The 24,846-nt window shown below is 38.0% G+C and overlaps 2 protein-coding genes across 10 annotated transcripts; one reads left to right on the top strand and one right to left on the bottom strand.

Annotated features, from left to right (window-relative positions):
• Nucleotides 1-116: 116 nt before the first annotated feature.
• On the bottom strand, nt 117-5,462 carry LOC108256133 (E3 ubiquitin-protein ligase TRIM39). Of its 2 annotated transcripts, none has more exons than XM_017452698.3 (7): nt 5,337-5,462; nt 3,405-3,994; nt 2,710-2,805; nt 2,396-2,629; nt 2,166-2,313; nt 1,113-1,139; nt 117-1,003 (listed from the first exon to the last, which is right to left on the bottom strand). In XM_017452698.3, the coding sequence occupies exons 1-7, from the start codon at nt 5,452-5,454 to the stop codon at nt 456-458; spliced, it is 1,761 nt and encodes a 586-aa protein (XP_017308187.1). In that variant the 5' UTR covers nt 5,455-5,462; the 3' UTR covers nt 117-455. The 2 variants fall into 2 exon arrangements, with proteins under 2 accessions (XP_017308187.1, XP_053530942.1); XM_053674967.1 differs by lacking the exon at nt 5,337-5,462 and adding an exon at nt 4,965-5,023.
• Nucleotides 5,463-11,546: 6,084 nt separating this feature from the next.
• LOC108256337 (xin actin-binding repeat-containing protein 1) lies at nt 11,547-24,698 on the top strand. Of its 8 annotated transcripts, none has more exons than XM_053674884.1 (10): nt 11,547-11,834; nt 12,352-12,515; nt 12,889-12,949; nt 14,283-14,681; nt 14,797-14,872; nt 16,451-16,641; nt 17,124-17,165; nt 22,891-23,021; nt 24,025-24,186; nt 24,311-24,698. In XM_053674884.1, exons 2-9 carry the CDS (start codon nt 12,397-12,399, stop codon nt 24,179-24,181), a joined length of 1,176 nt encoding a protein of 391 aa, XP_053530859.1. In that variant the 5' UTR covers nt 11,547-11,834; nt 12,352-12,396; the 3' UTR covers nt 24,182-24,186; nt 24,311-24,698. The 8 variants fall into 8 exon arrangements, with proteins under 8 accessions (XP_053530859.1, XP_053530858.1, XP_053530860.1 ...); XM_053674883.1 differs by having other exon boundaries at nt 11,549-11,834; nt 24,025-24,190; XM_053674885.1 differs by having other exon boundaries at nt 11,552-11,834; nt 16,451-16,596; nt 24,025-24,190.
• The last annotated feature ends 148 nt before the right edge of the window (nt 24,699-24,846 follow it).

The following is a 24,846-nucleotide window of genomic DNA, read 5'->3' as shown; positions in this document are numbered from 1 at the left end:
TAATATTCTAATGAGCATGAGCATGCTTGATTGAGTTGCCTTCTGTTCAAAACTTCTAGGTTGCTAAGTCTGCTACTCACACAGAACAGCAGGGAACAAAAAGGAAAAAACGAGCATTTCATTTCATTTAATTATTTACTGATGTTTTCCATTTTTGTTACATATTCAGTTGATGTTAATGTGTAGAAAGTGAGTCATGACACACTAAGCATTACAGTAAGCTACAGTATAAATTACTTTAATTACAGATGTGGCAAAAGCTACTTTAATGTTAAATAATGGTAGACAATTACTGCAAGACAGAGTCAAACCTTCTTAGGATAAAGTCACTTGCACTTTATATTAGATTTACTTCAGGCTGATAAACAGCAATTCCACAGAAAAATCTCTTGCGTATCAGTAACAATTTCTTAAGTATCAGTTGGCGTAAAGGTTGTGTCTTTAGGAAGAACATTTCATGCAGACTGTTTAACAGAACTGATAATCAAAGGTGCTGAATTCTGACCCTTATCACTGAGACAGGGGCTAAAATATGGATAGAGTTTCTCAGAGAAAGACTGACCAGTGAAAGAGTAGATACAAGTCTTAGTGTTTACATCATAAAAAGAGACGAGACCCTCCTCGTAATCCACAAACACCGCGATCTTTTCAGGCTTCTGTTTCAAAGAGAGTGAAATCCAGCGAGACTCACACGCCTTATAATCAGTCTCATGCCTCAGACACAGAGACCAGTATCCATTCTCAGGGCAGGCTGTAATCTTTCCCTTCCTGATAATGGACTCTCGGGCGACTCCTAAATCCCACATGGACTTCCCTCTGACCTGTACCTCGTAGTAAGATCTCCCTGAGGAGAATCCTTCCTTCCCCAGCACACAGGGACAGCGATTAAACCGCTCAGGGTTATCAGGGTAACTCTGTACACAGTCTCCACATGTCACTTGTTTTCTATCTTCAGACAAAATGAGGTAAGGATGAACTGTATCAGGATCCAGAGTCACATCCACTGAAAGCGTAACAATTTAAACCCATTTTATGATTTATACAGCATGTAGTAATAAAGATGTATTTATTTAGTCATGTGATCACACACACGCGCACACAAGCACACATACCTGCATATTGCTGAATTTTCTTAAGTTCTGTTTGGAAAAGAAAAATGGATAAAAAAAATGGCTTCAGATCTTATATTTTGCTTAATCGAAGACTAAAGTGTATTGTAAAAGATACACACAATGATGAACAATAACTGGCTGTTTTTTATTATTTTTTTAAAACAGAAAAGTTCCTTCACGAGTATGAACAACACTGACTGGCACAGTGATTCATGGATGCTTATGATACTTCACTGATGCACTGTGAGGATAATGGTGATGGGGGGGGGGGGGGGGGAGAAGATCACAATTCAAATAATTTGTTTTGGTCAGATGAAGTCAAAATCAGACTTTTTTTTGTGTGTAAACATCAGCAGCATGCTAGGTGAAAAAATGAGGACTGCATACAAGGAACATCATCCAAACCCACTCTGAAATATGGAGGTGGAGGCTTTCACTGATGCTTTGGGGCTGTTTAGTGGCTTGCAGTCCAGGGGCCCTTGTGAAAATTAGTTGGGTCATAAAATCTTCTAAGTACCAGGATAGTCCGGCTTAAAAGACTTCCCATAAACATTTAGAGATATTATCTTTCGAGATGTTATAAATCAATCCAAATATGGGTGTTTTGCAGTAGAAATTTTGAAAAGGACAGTCCACATGCACAACCATCATAATATAAAGAAGTTCTGCATGGATGTTCGGCATGGCAGATCCAGGATTCGCTATAAATGTACCTAGCCTTGTTCGTCATTAAAGGAAGAGGCTCGGTTTTGTTCTTCTCACCAAGAGATGCTTTACGAAATATTAACTGTGAGAAAATGTCTGAGAAAAAGACTGTTCAAATGAAACAGCACATTGTGCCATAGAAACATATATATATACAGTATTGTCCTGTTCAATTTAGCTCATTTTCAAGAAAGGTGCTAATAACTATGGAGATGTCAGACGTCTAAGTCACCTTATACCAAGTGGACATTCCTTGAATTAGGACGTAAACGTGATATTCTTTCCTCTATATTGAAAAATGAATTCACTGCCTAACCAACCTTCTTACTAACCATGAAAAGGACTTACTCATTTCAGCAAGTTTCTCCATTTCCTTACTGAGATATTCCTGAAGTTTAGACAGAGCTCTCATTAGAGTCTCGCCACTCATCTCAGGGTTAAACCTGATGTCAGTCCAGTTCTTGATGTGCTTAGGGCTGCACATGGATGAGTACATCTACAGTACAGCAGGAGAGAAAATAAATGAGTGCTGTCATGCCATGCGCACCATTATGTCTGAGAAACAGAGGGACTCAGACCTGCAGGAAGTGAAGATGATCATCAGTGTGTGAGAGCTGCTCCAGCTCAGTGTCTCTCCTCTTCAGCTCAGTGATTTCCTCCTCCAGCTCTTTAATGAACTCTTCAGCCTGCCACTCTGCTGCTCTCTGCTTTTCCTTCATCTCCTCGAGCAGCTCAGCCTGGTTCCTCTCAACACAGCGCATCAGATCATCAAACATCTTCATACTGTCTACTTTCTGCTTCTCTGTGTTTCTCTAAGAGAAAACAAACATATTTGTTTATGCTTCCGTGTCATAAAGCAAAGAATAAACCTATGTAACAAGTTGAAACTCACTTTATGGAGTTTTACAGAGTGTTTGATTTCCTCAATCTTCCTCATTCGATCCTGGATTATCTGCTGACCTTTTGCCTGTGCCATCCCTAGCAAAGACTACAATAAATATTATACAAAAGGATTTAAATGAACATTCATCCACAAATATAACTCCAGATTTAAAAATGGCATATTATATCATAGTGTTGCTAATCATAATAATTATTATAATAATTATAAGGAAATATAATGATTAAAAAACATTTAATTTAAATATATACAACTAAAGATTACACAATTATTTTTATTTATCCACAGTATTTTTGTAAAAGTATTTAGCTTCATTTTACATTTCTTAACTTTGATTGATATATATACATACATACATATATATATATATATATATATATATATATATATATATATATATATATATATATATACACATATTTATTTATTTATTTATTTATTTATTTATTTATTTATTTATATAGTCCCTGTGAGTGACTTGTTACCATAGAAACGATACTGTATTAGAAAGCATGCGTTATTAGAATCTTTGCAGCCGTAGTTATTGACAGAGCTGCTGTTTTTGGAAAATTAATCAACAACTTCTCAGCATTCATATTCGAAAATTGTAGATAAATAAATAAATAAATGAATGAATAAAAATCTGTAGCAAAATTTTAATTATGTGTCATGTCTAAATGTCTCACCTTCTTTGCTTGACTTTCCTCCTCTATAGGAACAGTGCTGTGGGTTTTGTGGTCTCCCTCAGTGCAGAACTGACACACACACATCTGGTCATCTCTACAGAACAGCTCCAGGGGTCTCTCATGTTTCTGGCAGATGTAATCCTTCAGCTTCTCCACAGCATCTATCAGTTTGTGTTTCTTCAGTTTAGTTGCACTTGTATGAGGCATCAGATGAGTGTTACAGTAAGAAACCCCACAGTCCAGACAGGACTTTAGAGCCTCCAGCTTCTCCCCTGTGCAGCAGTCGCACAGCACCTTTGTACCTGCGAAACCGAGCTGCTCCGCTCTGCTGCTGGATTTCACCTGAACCAACTTCCTAAACTGAACAGCCAGTCCAGAGATAAAGGTATTCACACGAAGCTCAGGCCTTTTATCAAAATCCTGCTTACAAACTGGACACTGGCAGTATGAACTGTTGTTCCAGCATTCTCTGAGACAGGACATGCAGAAGTTATGGCCACACGGAGTAGACACTGGATCAGTGAACACATCCAGACAGATTGCGCACTGGAGCTGCTCCTCACACAGAAGACTGCTGGAGGACGCCATGACTAAGCACACACACACACACACACACACACACACACACACATACACACACACACACACACACACACACACACACACACACACACACACACACACACAGAGAAAAATCACATGAGACCGACACACATATACTCTATCATACATTATACCTAAGTTTCTCAAAGAATATATTTATGCTAGTTTTCACAAAAAAAACCCCTGCCGATTAGCATTTTTGCTGTTTAGAATAATAGAATAAAAATCAGATGTTTGGATTTAAATTAAAGATTAAAAGGTTAATGAAAGGTTAAGATTAAAATCCCTGTTCAGTTGTGTTTGTTACAACAGACGATAAATTACATTAAAACCTATATTTGCTAGGTTAAATCTTATTCATGTTGGTGTATACATTTATATTATTCTAATGAGTTTTATCATTGATCAAAATACTTAAGCATAGTACAGAATAAAATATTACATTACAATATTACATAAAGTAGGCTATTAAAATATAAAACGTTACATTGAAATAATTATTGTAAAGTTAAAGAAATCCGATCATTCAATTATTACATTCAGTCTGGCAAACGAAAAACGCAAAAAAGAGTCAATATTTAGTTTTTTGTCTGCTTCTCTGTATACACCAAACAACTGTTCTTTCTTTATCTTTCCATTTCCCACGGTGTCTGGCTGCTGCGTGTTCACGCTTTGCGCATGCGCAAATTATACTCAGTAACAAACGTTAGCCCTGCCAGGGAACGCGCTCTCGTCGCGGGAACGCGCATTTAAAGATAATCGCTTTAAAATGACAACAAAAATGAATAACAACCGACACTAATCATTAGCGATTTCATTCCACGTCACATCCTGTACAAATTCAATTCCAGATATAATTAGAGAGTGTGTTGGAGTATTGTTTAGAGGCAGAATGAATTTATTCGTCAAATTTCCAACAGACAGTAAATATGTAAATATTTCACAAAAAGCAGTTACTTATCATAGTCGGGTTTTTTTTTGTTGTTGTTGTTGTTGTTTTTAGGTTTCTACTCAGTTTATCATCCTGGAAGAATAATTAAAGTGCTCCATCACTATCAGGCTATTCTTCTTCTCCTTATTATTATTATTATTATTATTATTATTATTATTATTATTATTATTATTAATGGAATGAAGCATATGCATATATATATATATATATATATATATATATATATATATATATATATATATATATATATATATATATATATATATATATTAAACAAAATACACACATGCAACCTGTAATCACTGAAAGGATCTAAAATCCTAACAGCTATATTATTTCTATTCGGAACCCTTTATCTGTTCCCTTTTCTACTTTACCTGCAGTAGCTTTAGTTCCTCGCAGAAGTGAAGCTTCACAACTGAGAACTGGCGCTGCACTTTCGTTTTTTAATGCCACGAGTTTCAATTCTCCTGAAACAAATCTCCAGTCCTTCATAGGAATACATGGTGAAACAACACCACACAAATAAATAAATAAATAGATAGATAGATAAATAAATAAATAAATAACACAGAGGAAGTTTACAGATTAAATTTCGGCTAAGTAAGTAACTCATATGAAAGATATGTTGGATATATTTTCATAAATCACTCGTTACTTGGTTATTATGCACGAGTAACTGTTTTATTTTGTCAGGTAATGATTACTGATACGGGACAAGCAGCTGTAGAATGAAAAGCGAGGAAATTGTGATGACGTCACGGTTGTTTCGGACGTAAATCCGGTGTTTACTGTTTATAAAATTCGGTTTCGATTCAACACACACACACACACACACACACACACACACGGAGAGAGAGAGAGAGAGTTAAAATAAATAAATAAATAAATGGTTTTTTTTTAAACAACAGAGGAAATCATAATAATAATAATAATAATAATAATAATAATAATAATAATAGCAACAACAACAACAATAATAATAATAACAATAATAATATTAATAATAATAAGAATCGTGATAGAATAAAAAAAAAATATTATTTATACATAACCTTTCCATTGGCCACTTGTTTAATGACTCGTTTTATTTGATATAATTTGTTTATTATATTGTTTATGTAACATGCCACAACTCCATCATTTTCTCAACTACAGTAACTTAAAATCTGTACAATCATTTGATTGAAATATTTTAGACTTTTGAGCATTATTGTAGTAATTATTCTTGTTACTTATGCTAGTTGTTTATTATTGAGGTATTATTTAGTTTAGTCCAGTGGACTGGTCAGTAAAATTGTTAGTTCAAATGTATTTTGCTTTTGCCCTAAAGTTTAATAACTGCAGGTTATCAGGATATCAGCTGATTTGTGATCCGAGTTCAGTCAGTCAGTTTCTCATCATCACTTCCGGGGTTGTGCTTCCTCAAGTGTCAGTAAGAAGATGGGGAAAACTAAAACTGAGTGAGTTAATAACTAAATTTAGCCGTGGAGTAAGCAGGCTTAATGTACACATGAAATGATCCAGAAGAGGGTGACATTTACACACTAAGCAAACCTATAATCAGTGGAAAACCACCAGAGTGACAAAACCAACACAGTGGTCATTAAAAACTCAACCTCTGACCCTCTCAAATGTAGTTACAAAGTAGCATTATACAACAGCTTTTCTATCCATCTTCTACCACTTGCTCCTTCTTCAGGGTCACAGGTAAACCTGGAGCCAATCCCAGGAAGCATTGGGCACAAGGCAGGGTACACCCTGGACAGGGTGCCAATCCATCGGAGAGCACACTCACATAGGAAAACGCCCCCCAGCACGGGGAGAACATGCAAACTCCACACACACAGCCCCTTCAGGAATCGAACCCTGGACCCTGGAGGTGTGAGGCGAACGGGCGAACGTGCTAACCACTAAGCCACCGTGCGCCCTACAGCTTTTCTAATGAAGCAGAATTAAAAACCAAAATAGTTATATCAGGGTTTAATGGTCATGTTTTGTTCAGTCCCCTTCAAAACTATTGGAACAGTCAGGTCATCAGAGGTCAGTTCATTTTTTGTTTGTGCTGTATACACCAAAGACATTTGGGTTTGAGATCAGAAGATGGATATGAGACGAAAGTTTCGTATTTCAATTCAATTCAATTCAATTCAATTTTATTTGTATAGCGCTTTTTACAATAGACATTGTCTCAAAGCAGCTTTACAGAAATATCAACACGGTATACAGATATTAAAGGTGCGAATTTATCCCAACTGAGCGAGCCACTGAGTGGCGACGGTGGCAAGGAAAAACTCCCTAAGATGTTTTAAGAGGAAGAAACCTTGAGAGGAACCCGACTCAGAAGGGAACCCGTCCTCATCTGGGTAACAACAGATATTGTGAAAAAGTTCATTATGGATTTATATGAAGTCTGTATGGCGTTAAGAGCAGCCGTAGTCCCAGCAGTCTGGGATTAAAGAAGATTTGAGCTCCATCCAGAGGCAGAAAGGATCTGGATCTCTAGTATCTCCATAAATTCATGTGGGGCTCGGCGAAAGGAGAGAGGGAGAAAAAAAGATTATGACTGCGAAGCAGTAGAACAGAAAGTCTAGTCAGGGTAGGCTTGAGTAAACAAATATGTTTTAAGCTTAGACTTAAACACTGAGACTGTGTCTGAGTCCCGAACACTAATAGGAAGACTGTTCCATAACTGTGGGGATCTATAAGAGAAAGCTCTTCCCCCTGCTGTAGAATTCACTATTCGAGGTACCGTCAGATAGCCTGCATCTTTTGATCTAAGCAGGCGTGGCGGATCATATAAAACCAAAAGGTCGCTTAGATATTGTGGCGCGAGACCATTTAGTGCTTTATAGGTTAATAAAAGTATTTTATAATTAATGCGAGATTTTACTGGGAGCCAATGCAGTATTGATAATATCGGTGTGATATGGTCGTATCTTCTAGTTCTAGTTAGGACTCTAGCAGCTGCATTCTGGACTAATTGGAGCTTATTTATATTCCTACTGGAACATCCAGACAGTAAGGCATTACAGTAATCTAATCTAGAGGTGACGTATTTCAGCTTTTATTTCCTGATATTTACATCTAGACGTGTTAAACAACATAAAACATGGAACCTTTTAACATAAAACATGGAACATATACCTTGCTGACATCACCAAACTGTTGGTTTCTTCTATTGTGATGCTTTTCCAGGCTTTCACTGCAGCCTCTTTCAGATGTTTGTTTCGGAGGGTAGTTCTCCCTTCAGTCTCCTCCAGGAGGTGAAATGCTGCTCAGTTGGGTTAAGTTCTGGTGATCGATTTGGCCGGTCTAAAACCTTCTACCGTTTCCCCCTGATGAAGTCCATTGTTGAGCTGGCTGTGTTTTTTGGATCAAGTTCCTCTTGAACGTATGCATTTCTCTGTAAACTAGCAGACAAAACATTCCTGTAATCTTCTGAATTCATTCTGCTGTTACCGTCATGAGTTCCATCATCAATAAAGATTAGTCAGAATGTTCCAGAAGCAGCCGTGCAAGCCCAAACCATGACACTACCTCCACCATGTTTCACAGATGATCTTGTATGTTTTGGATCATGATCAGATCCTTTCTTTCTCCAAACTTTGGCCTTTCCGTCACTTTGGTAGAGGTTCATCTTGGTTCCAGAACCTTTGTGGCTGAACTCTGTATTTCTTTGCGAATTCCAATCTGGCTTTCCGATTCTTACTGTTGATGAGTGGTTTTCATCTTGTGGTATGGCTTCTATAATGATGGATTGTGATACCTCCTCCCCTGCCCTGTGGAGCTTGTTGTTGACTGTTGGATTTGGGTCATCAGCTGCTGTTGGTTTCCTTGGCCGACCAATTTGGTGTCTGTTTCTCAGTACACCAGTGGTTTCTTTCTTTTTCAGGACATTCCAAATTGTTCTATTGGCTATGCCTAATGTTTGTACAATGTTTCAAAATGGCTTGCTGTTCTCCCATAGTCATCTCTCTGATCTTCATGTTGGCTTATCCTTTTTAACAAAAAAATGCAGTCTTCACAGGTGTAACTGAAGTCTAAAACCAAGAGTAGATGTTCAGAGCTATTTATTGTTTAAACAATTACTTTAACAGGACACACCTGGGTAACAAGAAACACCGGTCAGGCACAAATTGGGTGGTCTGATACAAAATGTGCTATGTTCCAAGTTGTTTAACGCATCTACATATAAATATGAGGAAATAAAAGCTGAAAACACTTTTTCTACTCTGTATAACACAGTGAGAGGAAAATGATCATGAATAAATGCGAAGGACAGCATGAAGCCATTTGACAGACAGAGAAATGCCTCTCTCTGACCCCCATTAACCCTTTAGGAATGAGGCTTGGCACTGATCTATTTTGGTGTTAAATGCAGATAACAGTAGAACTTTCAGCACTACGACAGTACTCTGTTTGTGAAGTGAATTTGCATGAACATTTTATATAACAACATAGGACCAGTTTAAATTTTAGAATCCAAATACCGAGCTTTACAGTAGACCCTGATCGTTTGGTGTTAAATATTTTGTCATTGGTATTTAGTGCAGTTCGTGTTGACATTTTGCAAAACGGTTAAGTGCTAATGTTTGCTTCCTCTTTTGTTTCTGATTTTTTTATTTTTTTTAAGTGTATAGACAAAACCAAATTCTATGTCTATATAATAGTTTATTTAATTACAACATAATCAAAGTATTACTTTATTTCAACTTTATTAATAAGTAGAGACACCATCCATCCATTTTAAATTCCACTTATCCTATACATGGTCTTGGGGGGAGCCTGGGAACTTGGGGCACATGGCAGGGACAGAGTGCCAAAACGTCGCAGAGCACAATCTACACACTACGGACAATTTTGAAATACTAATTATCCTACAACGCATGTCTTTGGACTGGTGAGGAAATTGGAGTACCCGGAGGAAACCCCCGAAGCACGGGGAGGACACGCAAACTCCGTGCACTCAAGGCGGAGGTGGGATTCAAACTCTTAACCCCGAAGGTGCGAGGCAAACATGTTAAGTAGAGACATACTCTAGTTAATTTATATGACTGCATCTTGTGAATGTGTCCAACTGCCAAAACGTTTCACATTTTAGGTCTCATTTAGGGCATGGAAAGTTCAAACGGGCTTAAAGCAGCTTGCTGTGAGCAATCAAAAGACAATGGGAATCGTGAAAAGCAAATATTGGAGCGACCAGATTGGCAAAAGTCCAAAACAAACAACAGGAGACCTAAAAAATCATTAGGGGCATGTGGAATAAAAGTCTATATTTGCATAATAATCGAAGAAGATAGCTTTTTAGCTCTATCTCTATACCTGTGTAAGAAGAGTGCTATCTGCCCTCTTCCACATATATGACTTCATAGAAGATCGTGACTGGCCATCCCTCCCACACAGAGAGGCCCAAACTCTGTTATCCACGATAAACTCACACTAAAAGTGTTCATCATATCAAAGTATGCAGGCTTTTTGCACTTAACTGTATGTCCATTAGACCTGATAACATTTCTAAGACAGGTTTAACTGATTGATATCATGGAATACGACCCGTTCTAATTACATACAATTTTGAAATTCTTTGCTTTCTTACTTAATGAGATTGTACAAATGCAAATGGGTTGCATGTATGGTGTGTGTGTGTGTATGTGTGTGTGTATGTGTGTGTCACAGGTGAATCATGATGATAGGAAACACGTTCCACACACACATCAGTCCATCTCCTCACTCAACTCCGAAACCATGTGTCGTGAAAGCAGTCAGTGGCTACTGCACCTATTAAAAATAAGTACAAGTTAAAAATAAGTACGGTCAGTTGTGTGGTTACTTCCGTCTGATCATCAGCTCATTGGAAAAGCTGTCAGACAACAAGGGTCAAAGTTCATTCATAAAGAGAGTACATGGATACCAATGGCTTTACACCATTAACAAATCCTGACAAACATTAACAATCACCCTGATGATACAGTAATTCAGGCTCTGTAAGTCTCATGCCTAATACACAGTTCTACCAGAACGCTGTTGTGAATTCTTAAATCAGAAGGTGTTGATTAATTTAAACTGTAAATTCAAAATCATGCTCATGTCGCAACAAAATGAATAATCACATGAGAACGATAATGTTATACCAATACAGCACTGAACAGCTTTTATTTTATTTTCTTCAGTAAAATGTATCCGTCAGTTCACTTTGCATCTGTTCGGTGTTCCACTTGATATAAATAACACATAGCTGAGACACAACAACATGCCTCAGGGTCCTTCGGGAGGCTACACTTCACGTGCGGGTCTTGAGATCTCTGGCTTTGGGCCACAGCGGGCCACAGTCAGGTCACTGTTTTTCACCCTGCACAAGTTCCTAATGGGAAACTTGAGGAACTTGACTCTAAGAAGACAGACCAGCTGAAACAGAAGCAACCAGATCTGCACTATGCCCTCTTCCAAAAACCTCATTATATTGACCAATGAAGCATGTCATTCTTTCCATGACACATTACTAGCACAGTGTTAAAACGATTAACTCAGACGTGGAAAAATGAAATTGATTTTGAACATGAAACGTGTTAAGGTAACGTGTGAAGCTGATAAGCAGATGAGAAGCCGTGGTTGATGTTTACAAGACTACAGACCATAGAAGAACTGTAGCTGAAGTATAACTGCACACACATTATATGACATAACTGGTTTATTATGTGCTTTATTGGACTCAGAGAATAAAAACTTTTTTGCAGCAACCTTGCAGCGTCAGTGGTAATAAACGAGCAGGACTTTGTTCACTAGTTTTTGCACGGTGTGAGCACCTCGTGATGCACCACAAATCTCCTCTGTGCGTTGCTCTGAATGGACGTAAATTCTCATCCCTAACAAAGGTAACACATTTCTCTTGTTTTTTCTCATTGAAGCTGTTATGTAAGGATAGTAATAATACTGATTCTCATGTAAGGTTGGGTTGTTGATTAATATGACTTGGCTCAGGTGCAAAAACATGGTGTAAACTCAGCAAGTTAAATAAACTTAGTATATTTACCGACAATGAATTGATGAATTCATTCACAGTCTGATTCACTGAGTTATACCTAATAAACTGGCCACTCGGTTTACATACTGTACGTTTGCGCTGAGGCTTCAGGTTATATTTTATACTTTTAATTCTGCACAAACTTATGCTGTAGAGAGAAATATTAACATTAATGAATAAGATACAAATGATGTAATTTGATCATCTTAAGGCAGCAAATCCAATCTCACCCGAAAAAATTACATACGCCAAATAAAAAAATTAAAATTCAAAACTTTAGCAAGGTTTGCAGGTGTATGCTAGTTGATCAAGTGACCTGATGTCATAAATGAGATCTGTAACCTATCTAGTGTGTATCCTGTGTGCAGGTGTAGTGGTGTGTGTGTGCGTGTGTATGTGTGTTTGTGATCGAGATGGAGACAAACCTTCGGAAAACCCAATCTCTGAGATGTGTTGCCACTGAGCACACTCTGTCCTGGACGGAGGCGGGACTAAGAGACAGGAGGAAGTCCGTCTCGCAGCTTGTGGCAGAGTAAGAACCGCTTACCGTCATCAGATGTTATGATCAAATGCAAAACAGACTAACGGTACAGTACATTGGGGTTTTTTTTTAGGACAGACATATATCACTTAAAAAAAAAAAAAAGAAAGAAGAAGAAGAAGAAGGTTTCTTATAGACCAGGAACGATCAACAATGTTTGCCTCACTAGCATTTAAAAGAGATTTCTGAATTATGACCAGGGATTATAATAATTATAATAACTTGATACAAGGAAAAAGTAAACCACTGAAACACTGATAAGGATGTGAGTGTGGTGATAAAAATAAAATGTCAGTGTCACAAATCCAGTATGGGGAACAGTTTATCGCTGTTTTGATGCAGACTTCAGTTTTGTTTCCTTCAGATATCAGAATGCAGTTACAGGAAAAGCAAAAGCAGGGGATTCAGTGGAAAACAAGCAAAAGGTGAAGAAAAAAAACATTGTTTGAACTAATTAAGTGGATGAATCATTATGTAAGGAATACAACATAATGGGGGGTGCTGTTATAGAAAAATAATCAACAACAGGGTGGTGAACAACAGCAACAGTTCAACAGTTACCACCCTGAACTTGATCATTTTCCTTGACCAGCACGTCCCGAACGCTTATAAAACAGTCATTTGCTAATTAATTTTTCTATTTAATAAAGAATGTGCATGTCATATTTTAAATTTGTTTACAATTACGTTTAATGTTGTGGAATATCCGCGAAACAGGTTAATTCCTGTTATCACTGAAGGTGCGTTCACATGCGCAGCGATTTTTACCGATGAAATTTGCCAGTTGCTGTACTACGAAGTTGCGAAGTAGGCGTTCCTAATACTGGTTGCCATAGCAACATTCAGTCGCATTCGACTTTTCCCAACAAACCAGTTTTCTTGCCGCTAAAATGAAACATTCTGAAGAGAGAGCGTCTGTGTATAAAATTCCCCAGTGTACATGTGCATCATATCCGAAGAGATGATGGAGAAGCAACGTGCGCCCTTTGGAATTGCGGACATCAATCTGCAGCGATTAATTGAGCTTAGTTTATGGCCTTAGCGCGTTTAAAGCAAAATAATAGCTATTGAGCGTGGGAGGCTATGGATATCATGCGCTCTATTGTCTTCAGTCCTGTTGGGAGGGGAGCCGCTGTACCAAGTCGCTCCAAATGTGCATAAAGTTAACGATTCTGTCGCGTCACCGGACATGCCCATGTCTAGTCGCCGATCTCTGTCACCGGAAGTCACCAGCTGTCATTGAAAATGAATGGTCTCTGGTGGCTTTGTCGCTACGAGTCGCTGCATGTGTGAACGTACCTTTACATTACAGCATTGATAAACCGTCGTTCCCTCACCTTTCTTTTCTCTCTTGAAGTTAATAAGACAAAAATATTACCCAGAAACCACAAAGTGCAAAGTCATCTGTCCTGAAGACAGTCTGGAAAACTTAACCTTACACACCGCTTACTTACCGCTGACACTGACACTGGAGACTCCTTTCATACTGTAAATGCTAAATAAAAGTCTCCTAATCTACTGTTACACACATTATTTTAAATCCGGTATGTGGATCGTTCGCCATACAAGTCCTTGTGCAAGCAGTTACTATAGAAACGATAATTTGCGTTACTGTCAGAGCCGGATTCATTTAGAAAACACCTCCTGACCAATCCGAATCGAGAATTCTGATCAACAGCTGCTCTTCTGCAAGCCAAAATGATTTGAAGCAGCACCACAATGCTATAAAATCTGGTTTTCCTACCCACTCTCTTCCAGCAGACCCTCCAGTTTGCTGCCATCCCCATCACAGAGACCGAGTCTAAACTGGAGGCTCTGATCCAGAGGAGCACTAAAGAAAGACCATATGCTTGGGCTGATCGTAGCACCAACTCTCATCTCACACGCAGTAAGTCGATGGAGGTTCTTCCTCGCCAAAGAACCGTAAGCACGAGCGCTCTCAGAGAACTCTTTGAGACAAAGGTTGCCATGAAGCCCAAGAGTGTTCACAAACCAAAGAGTACTGACAAGCCACAAAGCACCCCAGTTACACAGAACGCTGGGATCAATCATAAAAGCACCGAGGATCTGCTGGTGTTTATCGAAGCAAACGGCATTAAGACCCATGAGAAATCAGTTGTACCACCAAAAGAGGAAGAGGTGAATGTGACACCAAAGGTACCATAAATGGCTTAGTTAGTTAAATACTAGTTAAATATTAAGAATTAAAGTGTGCTTATCTACAATGTGTTCAAATGAATACTTTGAACAATATGAATATTTTTTCTTAAAGGTGTTGAGAGCTCCCCAGGTGGAACGAAGAAAAACCTCAACAGGAGTATATACTGAAAGAATCGTTCCTCAAACAGGTCAGTACACTTCAGTGTACTTCAGTCTTTATAAATCATAAGTGTTTACAGTAAAAACATGTTTTGTTTTGTTTTTTAAATGAAAAGCCAATTAAAATACTAGCAGTCACAATATAGACACACATTTGAAGTTTTCCAAGCAACACTGGAGAAGCTTCATTCGAAACCTACATTTGATCACATGACTAGACCACTGGGCTTTTTTTTAAATAATTGTTTTATAACAAATGTTATGAAAACACCAAAATAGATCATGCTGGTCAAGTTGCTAGCATTGCTGGTGCACTTGTATGGAAAGACTTCGTAATTCTAACTTTGCAAAAAGGAAATAAGACTATCCAATGAGCATGTGCAGAATAGTAACACGAGACAAGTTTGCTAGGAAGCTAGGTAACATTAGGCAAACTATGATAGTGGTGTCATATGATTGACTTAGTGAGCCAGCTGGAACCAGTGATCGTAAAAATAAATTAAAAAGTGCCAAGACTTGTACATAGGTATATACAGCATCTGACTAAAGTAAACAAATGACCTCATGATACTGTTCTCAAACGAGCAAAGCTAGAGGCCACACATGACTATGCAGCAGCTAAAATAAGGTCTAAGTGACTTCCAGGGTCAAGTGGGATATTGAGGGTAGGGGAGAGGATGGGGGTTATGGTATTTTTCACCACTATATGCTCCAGAGCCTGATTGACTCAGCCTGGTGGGGAAATATTAGGCCTAAAATAACCACGGCCTATGAATGACTGGGATAAGAGAGTCAGCTGTCACCAGAATACAGGCAGCCATGGGCACTTTGACATACACAGAGGACACACACATAGAGGCACAGCTAAGGACCACGCAGCACGGACACAGTAGCAGTAGCATATCATTTCAGTTAGGGAATTAAAGGACAAACAGGAAAGAGTGTAGTCAGGTGAGTAAATCTTTCATCTTTACATTAATAATAATATTAATATCTCACATGTTACAGCGTGTATAGATAATTATTTCAGATTCATGACATTCATGTCTGAATTCAATCAAGAACCAGTGTTGGTTTGTAAAGTCTGTGATTATTTTTCAGCAAAGTGTACAGTATGTATTTAATGCAGGACAAAAATGATATCAGTGTAATGTTTATTTGTGAGTCACTTCTATTATGTAAAAAAAAAAAAAGATGTAGTTGAAATATGTATGAAATATTTCATAACCGCATCAAACATGCTTCAATTCAAACCATTAAATGAGCCTAATTGCTTAGTCAAGCTGACTTTATCATTGGCATTCCTCTTAAATGTGTATAAAATGTTGAATAAATTCTCCTGGTGGTAGAACACACTCTTGAGGTCTTCCACCTCCGTGTCTAAAGCATGTACATTCAGCCTCAGCCTTCTTTGTCTACGAGTGTATAATCTCATGCTTACTCGCATCCCAGTGACATATATGTTTCATCCCACACATTCTTTTGTGTTCTCTAGTCCAAACATCAGTGTCACAGTAGCACTGGTACAGAGTCTTCACAGACATTTGTCGGTCTTTTAAAAATAAATAATAACCTCATGTTTTATTCATCTCTCTGTTGTACCACAGACGATAAACGGGAATCAATCGCAGACTTCCGAGACAGCTCCGCTCTGTATGGACGGGAGAAGTTCCCTATTTCTGTTAAAGCCATCTCCGCATTATATCTGTCGAAAGTGGCAGCTGCTGATCCGACTGGGAACCTTTTAAAACCAGTTTGTACTTGTTTCTGTTCTTCTGCTCCATTTGTTAAACCAGAGGTCAGTGAATGGGAGAATGGGTCAGGCAGAAGCAGCCGGGCCTTTCTGACTTGTTTTCTGTAGAAATCAGTCACTAGACAAACCATATTTATGAAAATAATAGTAATTAGACAACAAATCCTTAGAAGCTGATGATCTCTCTCTCTCTCTCTCTCTCTCTCTCTCTCTCTCTCTCTCTCTCTCTCTCTCTCTCATATATATATATATATATATATATATATATATATATATATATATATATATATATATAACATATAATATGTCTATCTATCAATATCTTCATATCTATATCTCTCTCTCTATCTCTCTCTCTATATATACATTTTTGGCAAATTTAATCTTTCTGTAGTCCAAATTGAAATAGTACAAATGAAAGTTTTTGATTAACTAACTTAGAGTAATCCAATGATAATACATAAATAATACATCATGCACAATACATCCAGAAATAAATACATATCTTTTACTTTCCGTTTCTACAGAAACAAGATTGTACTTCTCCAACCACTCAAAAAGTTTGCAAGGTAAGAAAAGAAATAAATTCATACACGTGTCTTTCACTGAAAATGCTCGTGAATTCAGTTATAAAATAAAAACTGCTTGTCTTAAGTAGTAGTAGTTTCTGTCAATGATAACCAAGGTCACATGAATGCATATAGAAATGAGTCACTGTTTTGTTGACCTTACATTAATGTGACAGCTTACTAACTTGCAAACCGAGTCATGTCTACTAAAGACATTAGCATGTGTAAAATGTTTTACTTGCTCTTTGTGAACCAGTCGTTGAATGACCTTAAACAGCAATTTAAAAAGCATGTGCAAGTCTTCATTCTCCCCGGCTAGAGTGTGATAGGGGTGGGAATTGGCAAAATTGGGAGAACATGGGGGAAAAACTTTCTAGACAATGCAATATTTGCAGACCTGAATGAAAGAAATATCACTGCTAACACGTTAAGTGTTATACATTGCAAAAAGCTAGACTATGACTATATGAACAACCATACTAATGATTTCACCTGGCCTGCTGGAACATTTCATATGGAATGCTGATTTCAATGGCATGTTGGTTTGCATCCCTGGTATGTATACAAGCTCCACATATGCATGAATGCTTGGGTTGAGGAGAAATCTATTTTATTGAAGACCAAGATGATGACAGAGTGTAACACTTTGTTTCATCTTAAGATGGCTGATGTTGCACCAAAAGACTTTGAGCAAGCCCCATACTCAGAAGATGATTCAGCACAGCCAGATCTAACTTTTCCCATCCTGCAACCCAATTCCAGGGCTGACAGCCAGTCACCCATTCCAACACCCCCTTCAAAAGAGGTTATCTCTACACTGTATGAACAACGACAAAAATGTGAGTTGAGGCGACTCCTGAAACACACTTGCCCTGAGCTGAAGGGCCTGGGAAACATGGTGGAGGAGGAGTTTGCTGACATACTAAACTCTGGCATTGCCACAGATATCGCATACCAGGGCGAGGTCCAGTCAAGGCGTTGGTTATTTGAGAATGGTACCGTCAACACCGGAGAGTCCCAGAAGCAAACACATTTGATGGAGGATAGCAATCAAGGAGAACACGCATTTGAACATCTCTTGAATTGCTTTAAGGAAGAAGGGTGCATATATGGCACCAAACAGCAAACCATTTACCCAGAGATTGATGAGACCCCACAAAATGTTGGTGAAGCACTTACCCAAGAGGAGAACTTCAGGGTGGATGTTAAGGCCAAACGGAAAATGTTTGAAGGTCAGTTGACTGAAACTTCAAGAGAGGAAGTAGATGATGTCTTTCCAGGGAGGATTGTTATCTCAGAAGATGAAAAGGGATCAGTACAAAAGCAAAAGAGGGACTTTGAAACATGCCAAACCGCCACTATGAAAAGAAACAGTGACCTTAGCATTATAGATATTACAGACATAGATCAAGATTGTGGTGAAGTGTACCTAGGTATATCGAGAGCCAAAGAGGTTTTTGAAAAGGGGTTTGACAATGAGAACAGCTTACCACCAAATGAAAACATAAGCATAGAGGATGAAACTCTAAAGACTAATGTAAAGAACAGAACCCATATGTTTGAATCAACACCTCTGGACAGAATCAATTGGCAAAATGATGCAGAATCAGACACCATGGACGAGAACATGAACAAATCCTTAACGTCTCTTCATGGCTTCAATGTCATTCGTTCTCATGGAGCCCTTCTTGAAGCCAGTGAGGCTGGGCATGTGAGAAAGGCAAACTACAGCTTTATCCAGGAAAAAGGTCCAGAAATTCAACATGAGGAAGTGGTTATGGGAAGTATGAAGGGTACTCTGCTTCAGCTTTTGGCAAGAGTAAATCTTAACCCAGTTATAGCCTTCTTAAAAGAGGATGATCAAGGAAATGTGGAAATCAAGAACGTAGACATACCAACTCACCAACTACCATTCACAATTAACCAAGACAAAGAATACAGAACCACAAACATGGTTCAGGTCATCGAAGACCTACTTGGTCAAGAAACATGTCTTGGAAAAGGAGTTTTAATACAAGAACAAGCAACGGGATCTGTCGAGATATTAGTTTATGTTCTTTTTAAACATGACAGCCATGATGGGACTGTGATGGACGGAAATTATGAAAATATGTTGGAGCCGAGAGAAATAAATCTTTTGATAAGTCAAAACTGTGACACTCCACCCCAAATGTGCAGCCCACCACCTTTTACTCATGGCGATGCCTCAATTTCAGTCAGACATGATGGAAACAGGATAAGCAATGGGAAACTGTTCCAGAACTGTATTGAGAATGGAGATCTGGGTTACTTAAAAAGTCTGCAGAAAAGTACATCAGATGAAGATTTAAGTGTCAAGTCTAGGCAAGGGGAGCAAAATGTTTTGATTGCACCACGTAACCTTAAGATCATCAAAGCAATGCTTGTTGCAAATCCAGGGTCATCTTTGCAGTCTGAGAAACATACCCAAAACAAATTAAAAACCAATATGGAAATGACAGCAAATGGAGGATATACTCGATCAACTGATGGACAGTTTGAAAAATGTAGTGTTGAAAGTGTCGATGAACCTGGCAGACGTTTATACAGTCAAAATGGAAAAGACACGTGCAGTGAAAAAACAGATGAAAATACTGTAACTCTGCCAGAGGTAGTTGACATGGTGGAAGACGAAGCATTGTCGAATCTTCAAGCAGCTATCGTGAGTCTCCAACAGGCCACATTGGAGGCAAAAGCTCTTCAACAAAGTGTTTATGAGAAACAAGACACCTGTTCAGCATTTTCAGAAAACCAATACTTCACAGGAGCCATGAATGAAGATACCAAATTGTCCTCACAGAATTTTGAAGCTGAACAGAAACAAGAAGGAAGAGAAGAGACCTTGAAAGGTAGTGTCCAAGGAGCTCTGGATTCTCTGAAAAAATCTAGCTTTAATGTCACCAAAGGGGATTTTAAAGCTGCAATGATTTACAGGAACTCAGGCAAAACTCATGCTGGGAAAAAAACAATAAATATGGAGACTGCTGTCAAAGAGAGTGGTGATATGATTGTCCCCTCAGAAGGGATCAAAGCATGCCCATCCTCCCCTCTGCCTGGACAGGTGACTCTCAAGACACAGCATGAGGGTGCTGAAACTAGACCATTTCAAGGCCAGCCCGCAAATAAACCGTCAGCATGCTCCCCACTGACAAACCAAACAAATGAACAGGCCTCTCTTCAGAAAAGTAAAAAGCCTCTTGGGCCCAAACCAGCCATTCCCCCAAAACCAGACTATTTAAAGACAACCCTTAGCTCTAACCAATTTCCTGCAACCAATGCAGGAGGTCTAAATAAAACCAAACCTGAATCAAACTCTGCAGAACAATGTGCAGAGCTCACAAATCTGAAACCACCACAAGAAGATGACTTCTTGAAAGTACCACAGAATAATGGAGATATTAAAATACCTAGTGGTGCGACAGCCACTGGAATCCAGTCGAGCCATGATTGCATAACCGTGAGCAGTCCTGAGGGAAATGTAGCCACAGAGGAGAAGAGGGATCCAATGCTTGAAGTAAGTGAGGGTAGTTCAGGGTTTCAGGCTTCCCTGCAGAACTTTGGCATAAAGACAGGCCCAGCAGTGCCACCAGTGAAGCCCAAAAGAATCAAAATGACCACAGATGATGCTGTCGTAAATCCTGCTCTTTTGGACCCTAACTGCAAACCAGGTGAACATAAGGAGCGACCAGAGAGCAATGTGACAATGAGAGAAAAGAAAGGTAGAAGAGAGAGCGAAGCAGAACGAAGGCAGAGGCTATCAGTTCACATGGATGAAATCATGAAGGGAAATGTAAATGCAGCTATGGAAATCTTCGACAAGCTGAGAAAGCAAGAAGAGCTGAAAACTATCCTCTCGAAAGTTGAGGAAATTGAAGGAGAGACTGTTCAGGAAGATGGTGACCTCAGAAAGATATTTGAAAGTGTACCAGATTGGGTTGCGCCACAAAAACATATCAATCCCAAAAATGGGGTGATGGAAAAGGAAGCAGGGAGATCTGAAACGGTCTGTGAATCAGAAATGTTGTCCTCCATGCAAGTAGCGTTTGGAGACCTTGAAAAAGCAAGTGCTGCAATCATTACTTTAAAAGAACAAACCATGTCAAGACTGATGGAAATAGAAGAAACTATTAAGAAAGCGCTTTACTCCGTCTCTACACTGAAATCTGACTCGGACATTGTAGGGCTATCTGGTCTCTTCAAGGAGTCCATGATGGCTGGGCAATATTTGCCCATCTCATGTAATATACGTAAAATTAGCATTGGATCTAGCAAATCTCCAAATCCTCAGAGTCCAAATAATGTAGGACTCGCCCAGAAGAGTTCTAGCACAGAACCAGGAATGCAGAAAGTCGAGAAATCGAAGCAAGAGCTCAGTCCTCCAGAAACGAAGCCAAGAGCAGGATCTCCTTCCTCACCTTCTTTTATTTCCATCCAATCCACTGCCAGAAAGAACACAGAAACACCAGCATATCCAAAATCTCAAACCTCGATAACAGCTCTGACTTGCTACAACGTTCCAGCTGAAAAGCGTCAGGTCAGTACACTGGAAGTGCAAACAGTCCCCGAGGCTGAGACAGTCATTGGCACCAAGACCATCAGAGAGTATGAAGAAACAGACTGTTTTGGCAACAAGTTCTACTCTTCCACGACCTCTACTGTCATGACCACTCAGCCTGATAACAAAACATGCTTCAGGAGAGAGATTATGACCAATCCAACCACCACTGAAGTTGTTGCATATCCAAGAATCAACACACCCTCTGTTAAAGGGGGCCAAGCACCACCATGAGGAAACAATGAGGATGGGGTTAAATAATTGGATATTTATTATTCTTATAAATGGTTTTCAAATTTAGTGGATCTGTTTGGTTTTATAATTAGGCTTACATTCTTATCAAAACGGCTCCTATTTTATATTTAATATGGTCATTCATGGTTTTCAATGTTAGTTCCTCAATGGGTTCCTGAAGGTGTCTCTGGATGTTTTAACATTCTAGTACCCTTTATGGGTTCTACTTGAGACCTTTCTCCAGGATTATACACAGCGTCTTTAGAGGTTCTCCCAGACGGACGAAACAAAAGAGCATTTAGGGGGCTAGATGGAACCTTTTTTTGTGGAACCGCAGTGTATGTCTTTCCGTGTTAAATCAGTGTTCTTAGAAATGTTCTGACTTAAAGATATATAAAACACAGTATTATCTCATCTTTAATATAAGGATTTAAACACCACAGTATTTGTTATATTTGCTTTTGTAATTTTGTACACGTAATGGCTTTTTACAGTGATAAAAAGCTATTTGTTCACTTTTTGCCATTCATCTTAGCCCATTCCATATAATCATGTTGTGTTAACAGTCAACTGACACAGGACATTCTTTTTAAGGTGTACAATAAATGTGAAAATGATCATAAATGTGAAAATACTAATAAACTGTAACTGGATAGAGAACCTCGTTACATTATGGGAGGTTCAACCACTTTAAGACCTTGTCATAAGAATAAAAAATAAAAAAAGTATGTCTATAGTATATTTTCTGTTGTATGTATTTCTGATTAAAACTTTGGGATAGTGCTGGTTATTTATACAATTACGTTTAAGCTAATGCAAATCAAGAGCACATACTAGTGGCTTGAGAAGCTCCAAATCCTAACTGTGATCCACATCCAGTAGAGAGTACAGTATTAATAATGCCTGATGTGCCTGTAGTTTCAGCCGGTTGTTCAGGACAGGTGCACTGCATGCCTAAAACCAGTTTACTCCATGGAGAAAATAGCAGCAGATAAATATGTTTTCCACAAAAACTGTTTCTGCTGCAAGCACTGCAACCAAAAACTCAGGTAAGAATCATAAACGCAACTTCTGATAGTTTAAAGGAAGCTGGACAGGAACAGCTCAATGTTAATTGGACTCTATAATTATAAATGGATAAACACTGTGTGTATAATCTACTGCCAAGTGTTGACTGAAAACTGCAAGTCTTATAAGTTAGTCTTTCTAAAGCTTCAGGAATTTGATTCAAATAAATTATAATTAGTCAACAAATTTTTATTGACTATAGTAGTAGAATATTATTAATCAACTGAATTGTTGCCAATCAAGTCCCAATCATAGAATTCCACTTGCAAAATCAGATTTTTTCCAAAGCTTAATAGTTCTATTTTAGCAGAACCTTCTCTTTTTTCTTTCCCAGAAATGCATTTGATTATTATTATTTTTTTTTAATTGAATCTTAATTACCTAACTGGAAATTGTGTATCAAGTGACACAAATTCTCAAATATTCAGGAATGTATATAGAATTTTTTTTTTGTTGTTATTCTATCAGGACTTTTGAATCAAGCACCATTAGAAAATTATATATACACTAACTCTAAACATTAAAACATTTTAAATATATATATATATATATATATATATATATATATATATATATATATATATATATATATATATATATTCTAAGTTTAAAGAATTTTTCATTTTATTTGTATAATCGTAATTACAATACTGCAATAATCTTATTACATTGTGATTTAAGTGCTATGTCCGGACAATGTATTAACCTGTCAATATATTCTAGATTTTATATCTACGGTAAAATGTACAATTATATTGTACTGTCAAAATGATATATTCAGGTGCGAGTAATACTCAAAAACATTTCTGTAGTCTATTTTAGTACTACTCTAATAGTCCAGTAAATTAAAAATATTTTATTAATGAAAAAAAAAAAATTTTTTTACAATGTCTTATATATGCAAAACTGTAAGTACTACAATATTAAGTAAGATACTAGTAAAATTTGTCTTGCTTAGTAATTTTTTCTCTTGCACGGATCTAGTCTGCGTAACTACACCACCCACTATGGAGAATTCTACTGCGTGTTTCACTACCAGCAGCTCTTTAGAAAGAACGGCAACTATGATGAAGGCTTTGGCCACGAGCAGCACAAGAAACGCTGGCTGCTGAGCGCAACGAACAACACCGACCTCTTATAAATCGAGTAGGTAAGGAAGTGTGCGGAACACATGGGATGCAATATGAATTCTGTAAACGGACATTTAAAACACACTCAACAGAAGAGAAATAGTATAAACTATTTTGATCTTTTCCTCTGGGGTTTTCAGGTTATGAGACGGACGGTTATAACAGCTCTGAAGTACAAAACCGGCGATGAATGACATCTCAAGAGAATGTTGGAGCCTCTTAAAGTCTGCTTTGCTCTGAAACTAATTTCTTCATTTCTTTTAAAAAATCATGTATTTCAGGTCTGCTGTATTTTTATACACCAATTTTAGAGAGTTATGTGTCTAAGTATTCCCTCGCCATATAACCCCAATTAAAGCCATTTCTGTTGTAGGCTGTAACAATGCAAATTGTGAAAAAGTTCAAAAGGGGTGTGAATACTTTTGTAAGCCACCGCATACTATAAAGTCTCTAGAAACGTAAAGATTTAGATAAAGAAACAATCCATAGGAGGAATTGGATGAAAATAAAATGAGATTTAATATTTGATTCTTCACTGTTCATTTTACTAGCGATTAAACATAATGCTAAGAAAAATGCTAGGTTTTTCACAATAACTCTGTCTGTGTTTTGAAACCAAGGCATTGAAAGAAAGTAACGATACAAGACAATAAAATCCTTCACCCTTAACACAATT

This window comes from Ictalurus punctatus, chromosome 23, assembly GCF_001660625.3.
Source record: "Ictalurus punctatus breed USDA103 chromosome 23, Coco_2.0, whole genome shotgun sequence".
Lineage (NCBI taxonomy): Eukaryota > Metazoa > Chordata > Actinopteri > Siluriformes > Ictaluridae > Ictalurus > Ictalurus punctatus.
Note: the sequence above shows the minus strand (reverse complement) of the source record. Positions and strands in the feature narration are given on the sequence as shown.

Excerpts from the sequence above, each read along its gene's own strand:
- LOC108256133 (XM_017452698.3), bottom strand. The coding sequence starts at position 5,454 with ATGAAGGACTGGAGATTTGTTTCAGGAGAATTGAAACTCGTGGCATTA. Across the intron at positions 2,314-2,395 it reads ATCATCTTCACTTCCTGCAG|ATGTACTCATCCATGTGCAG; the intron begins GTCTGAGTCCCT and ends GCTGTACTGTAG. Across the intron at positions 1,004-1,112 it reads GAAAATTCAGCAATATGCAG|TGGATGTGACTCTGGATCCT; the intron begins GTATGTGTGCTT and ends TTACGCTTTCAG.
- LOC108256337 (XM_017453075.3), top strand. The coding sequence starts at position 12,397 with ATGGAGACAAACCTTCGGAAAACCCAATCTCTGAGATGTGTTGCCACT. Across the intron at positions 12,516-12,888 it reads GTCTCGCAGCTTGTGGCAGA|ATATCAGAATGCAGTTACAG; the intron begins GTAAGAACCGCT and ends TGTTTCCTTCAG. Across the intron at positions 14,873-16,450 it reads AAGAATCGTTCCTCAAACAG|ACGATAAACGGGAATCAATC; the intron begins GTCAGTACACTT and ends GTTGTACCACAG.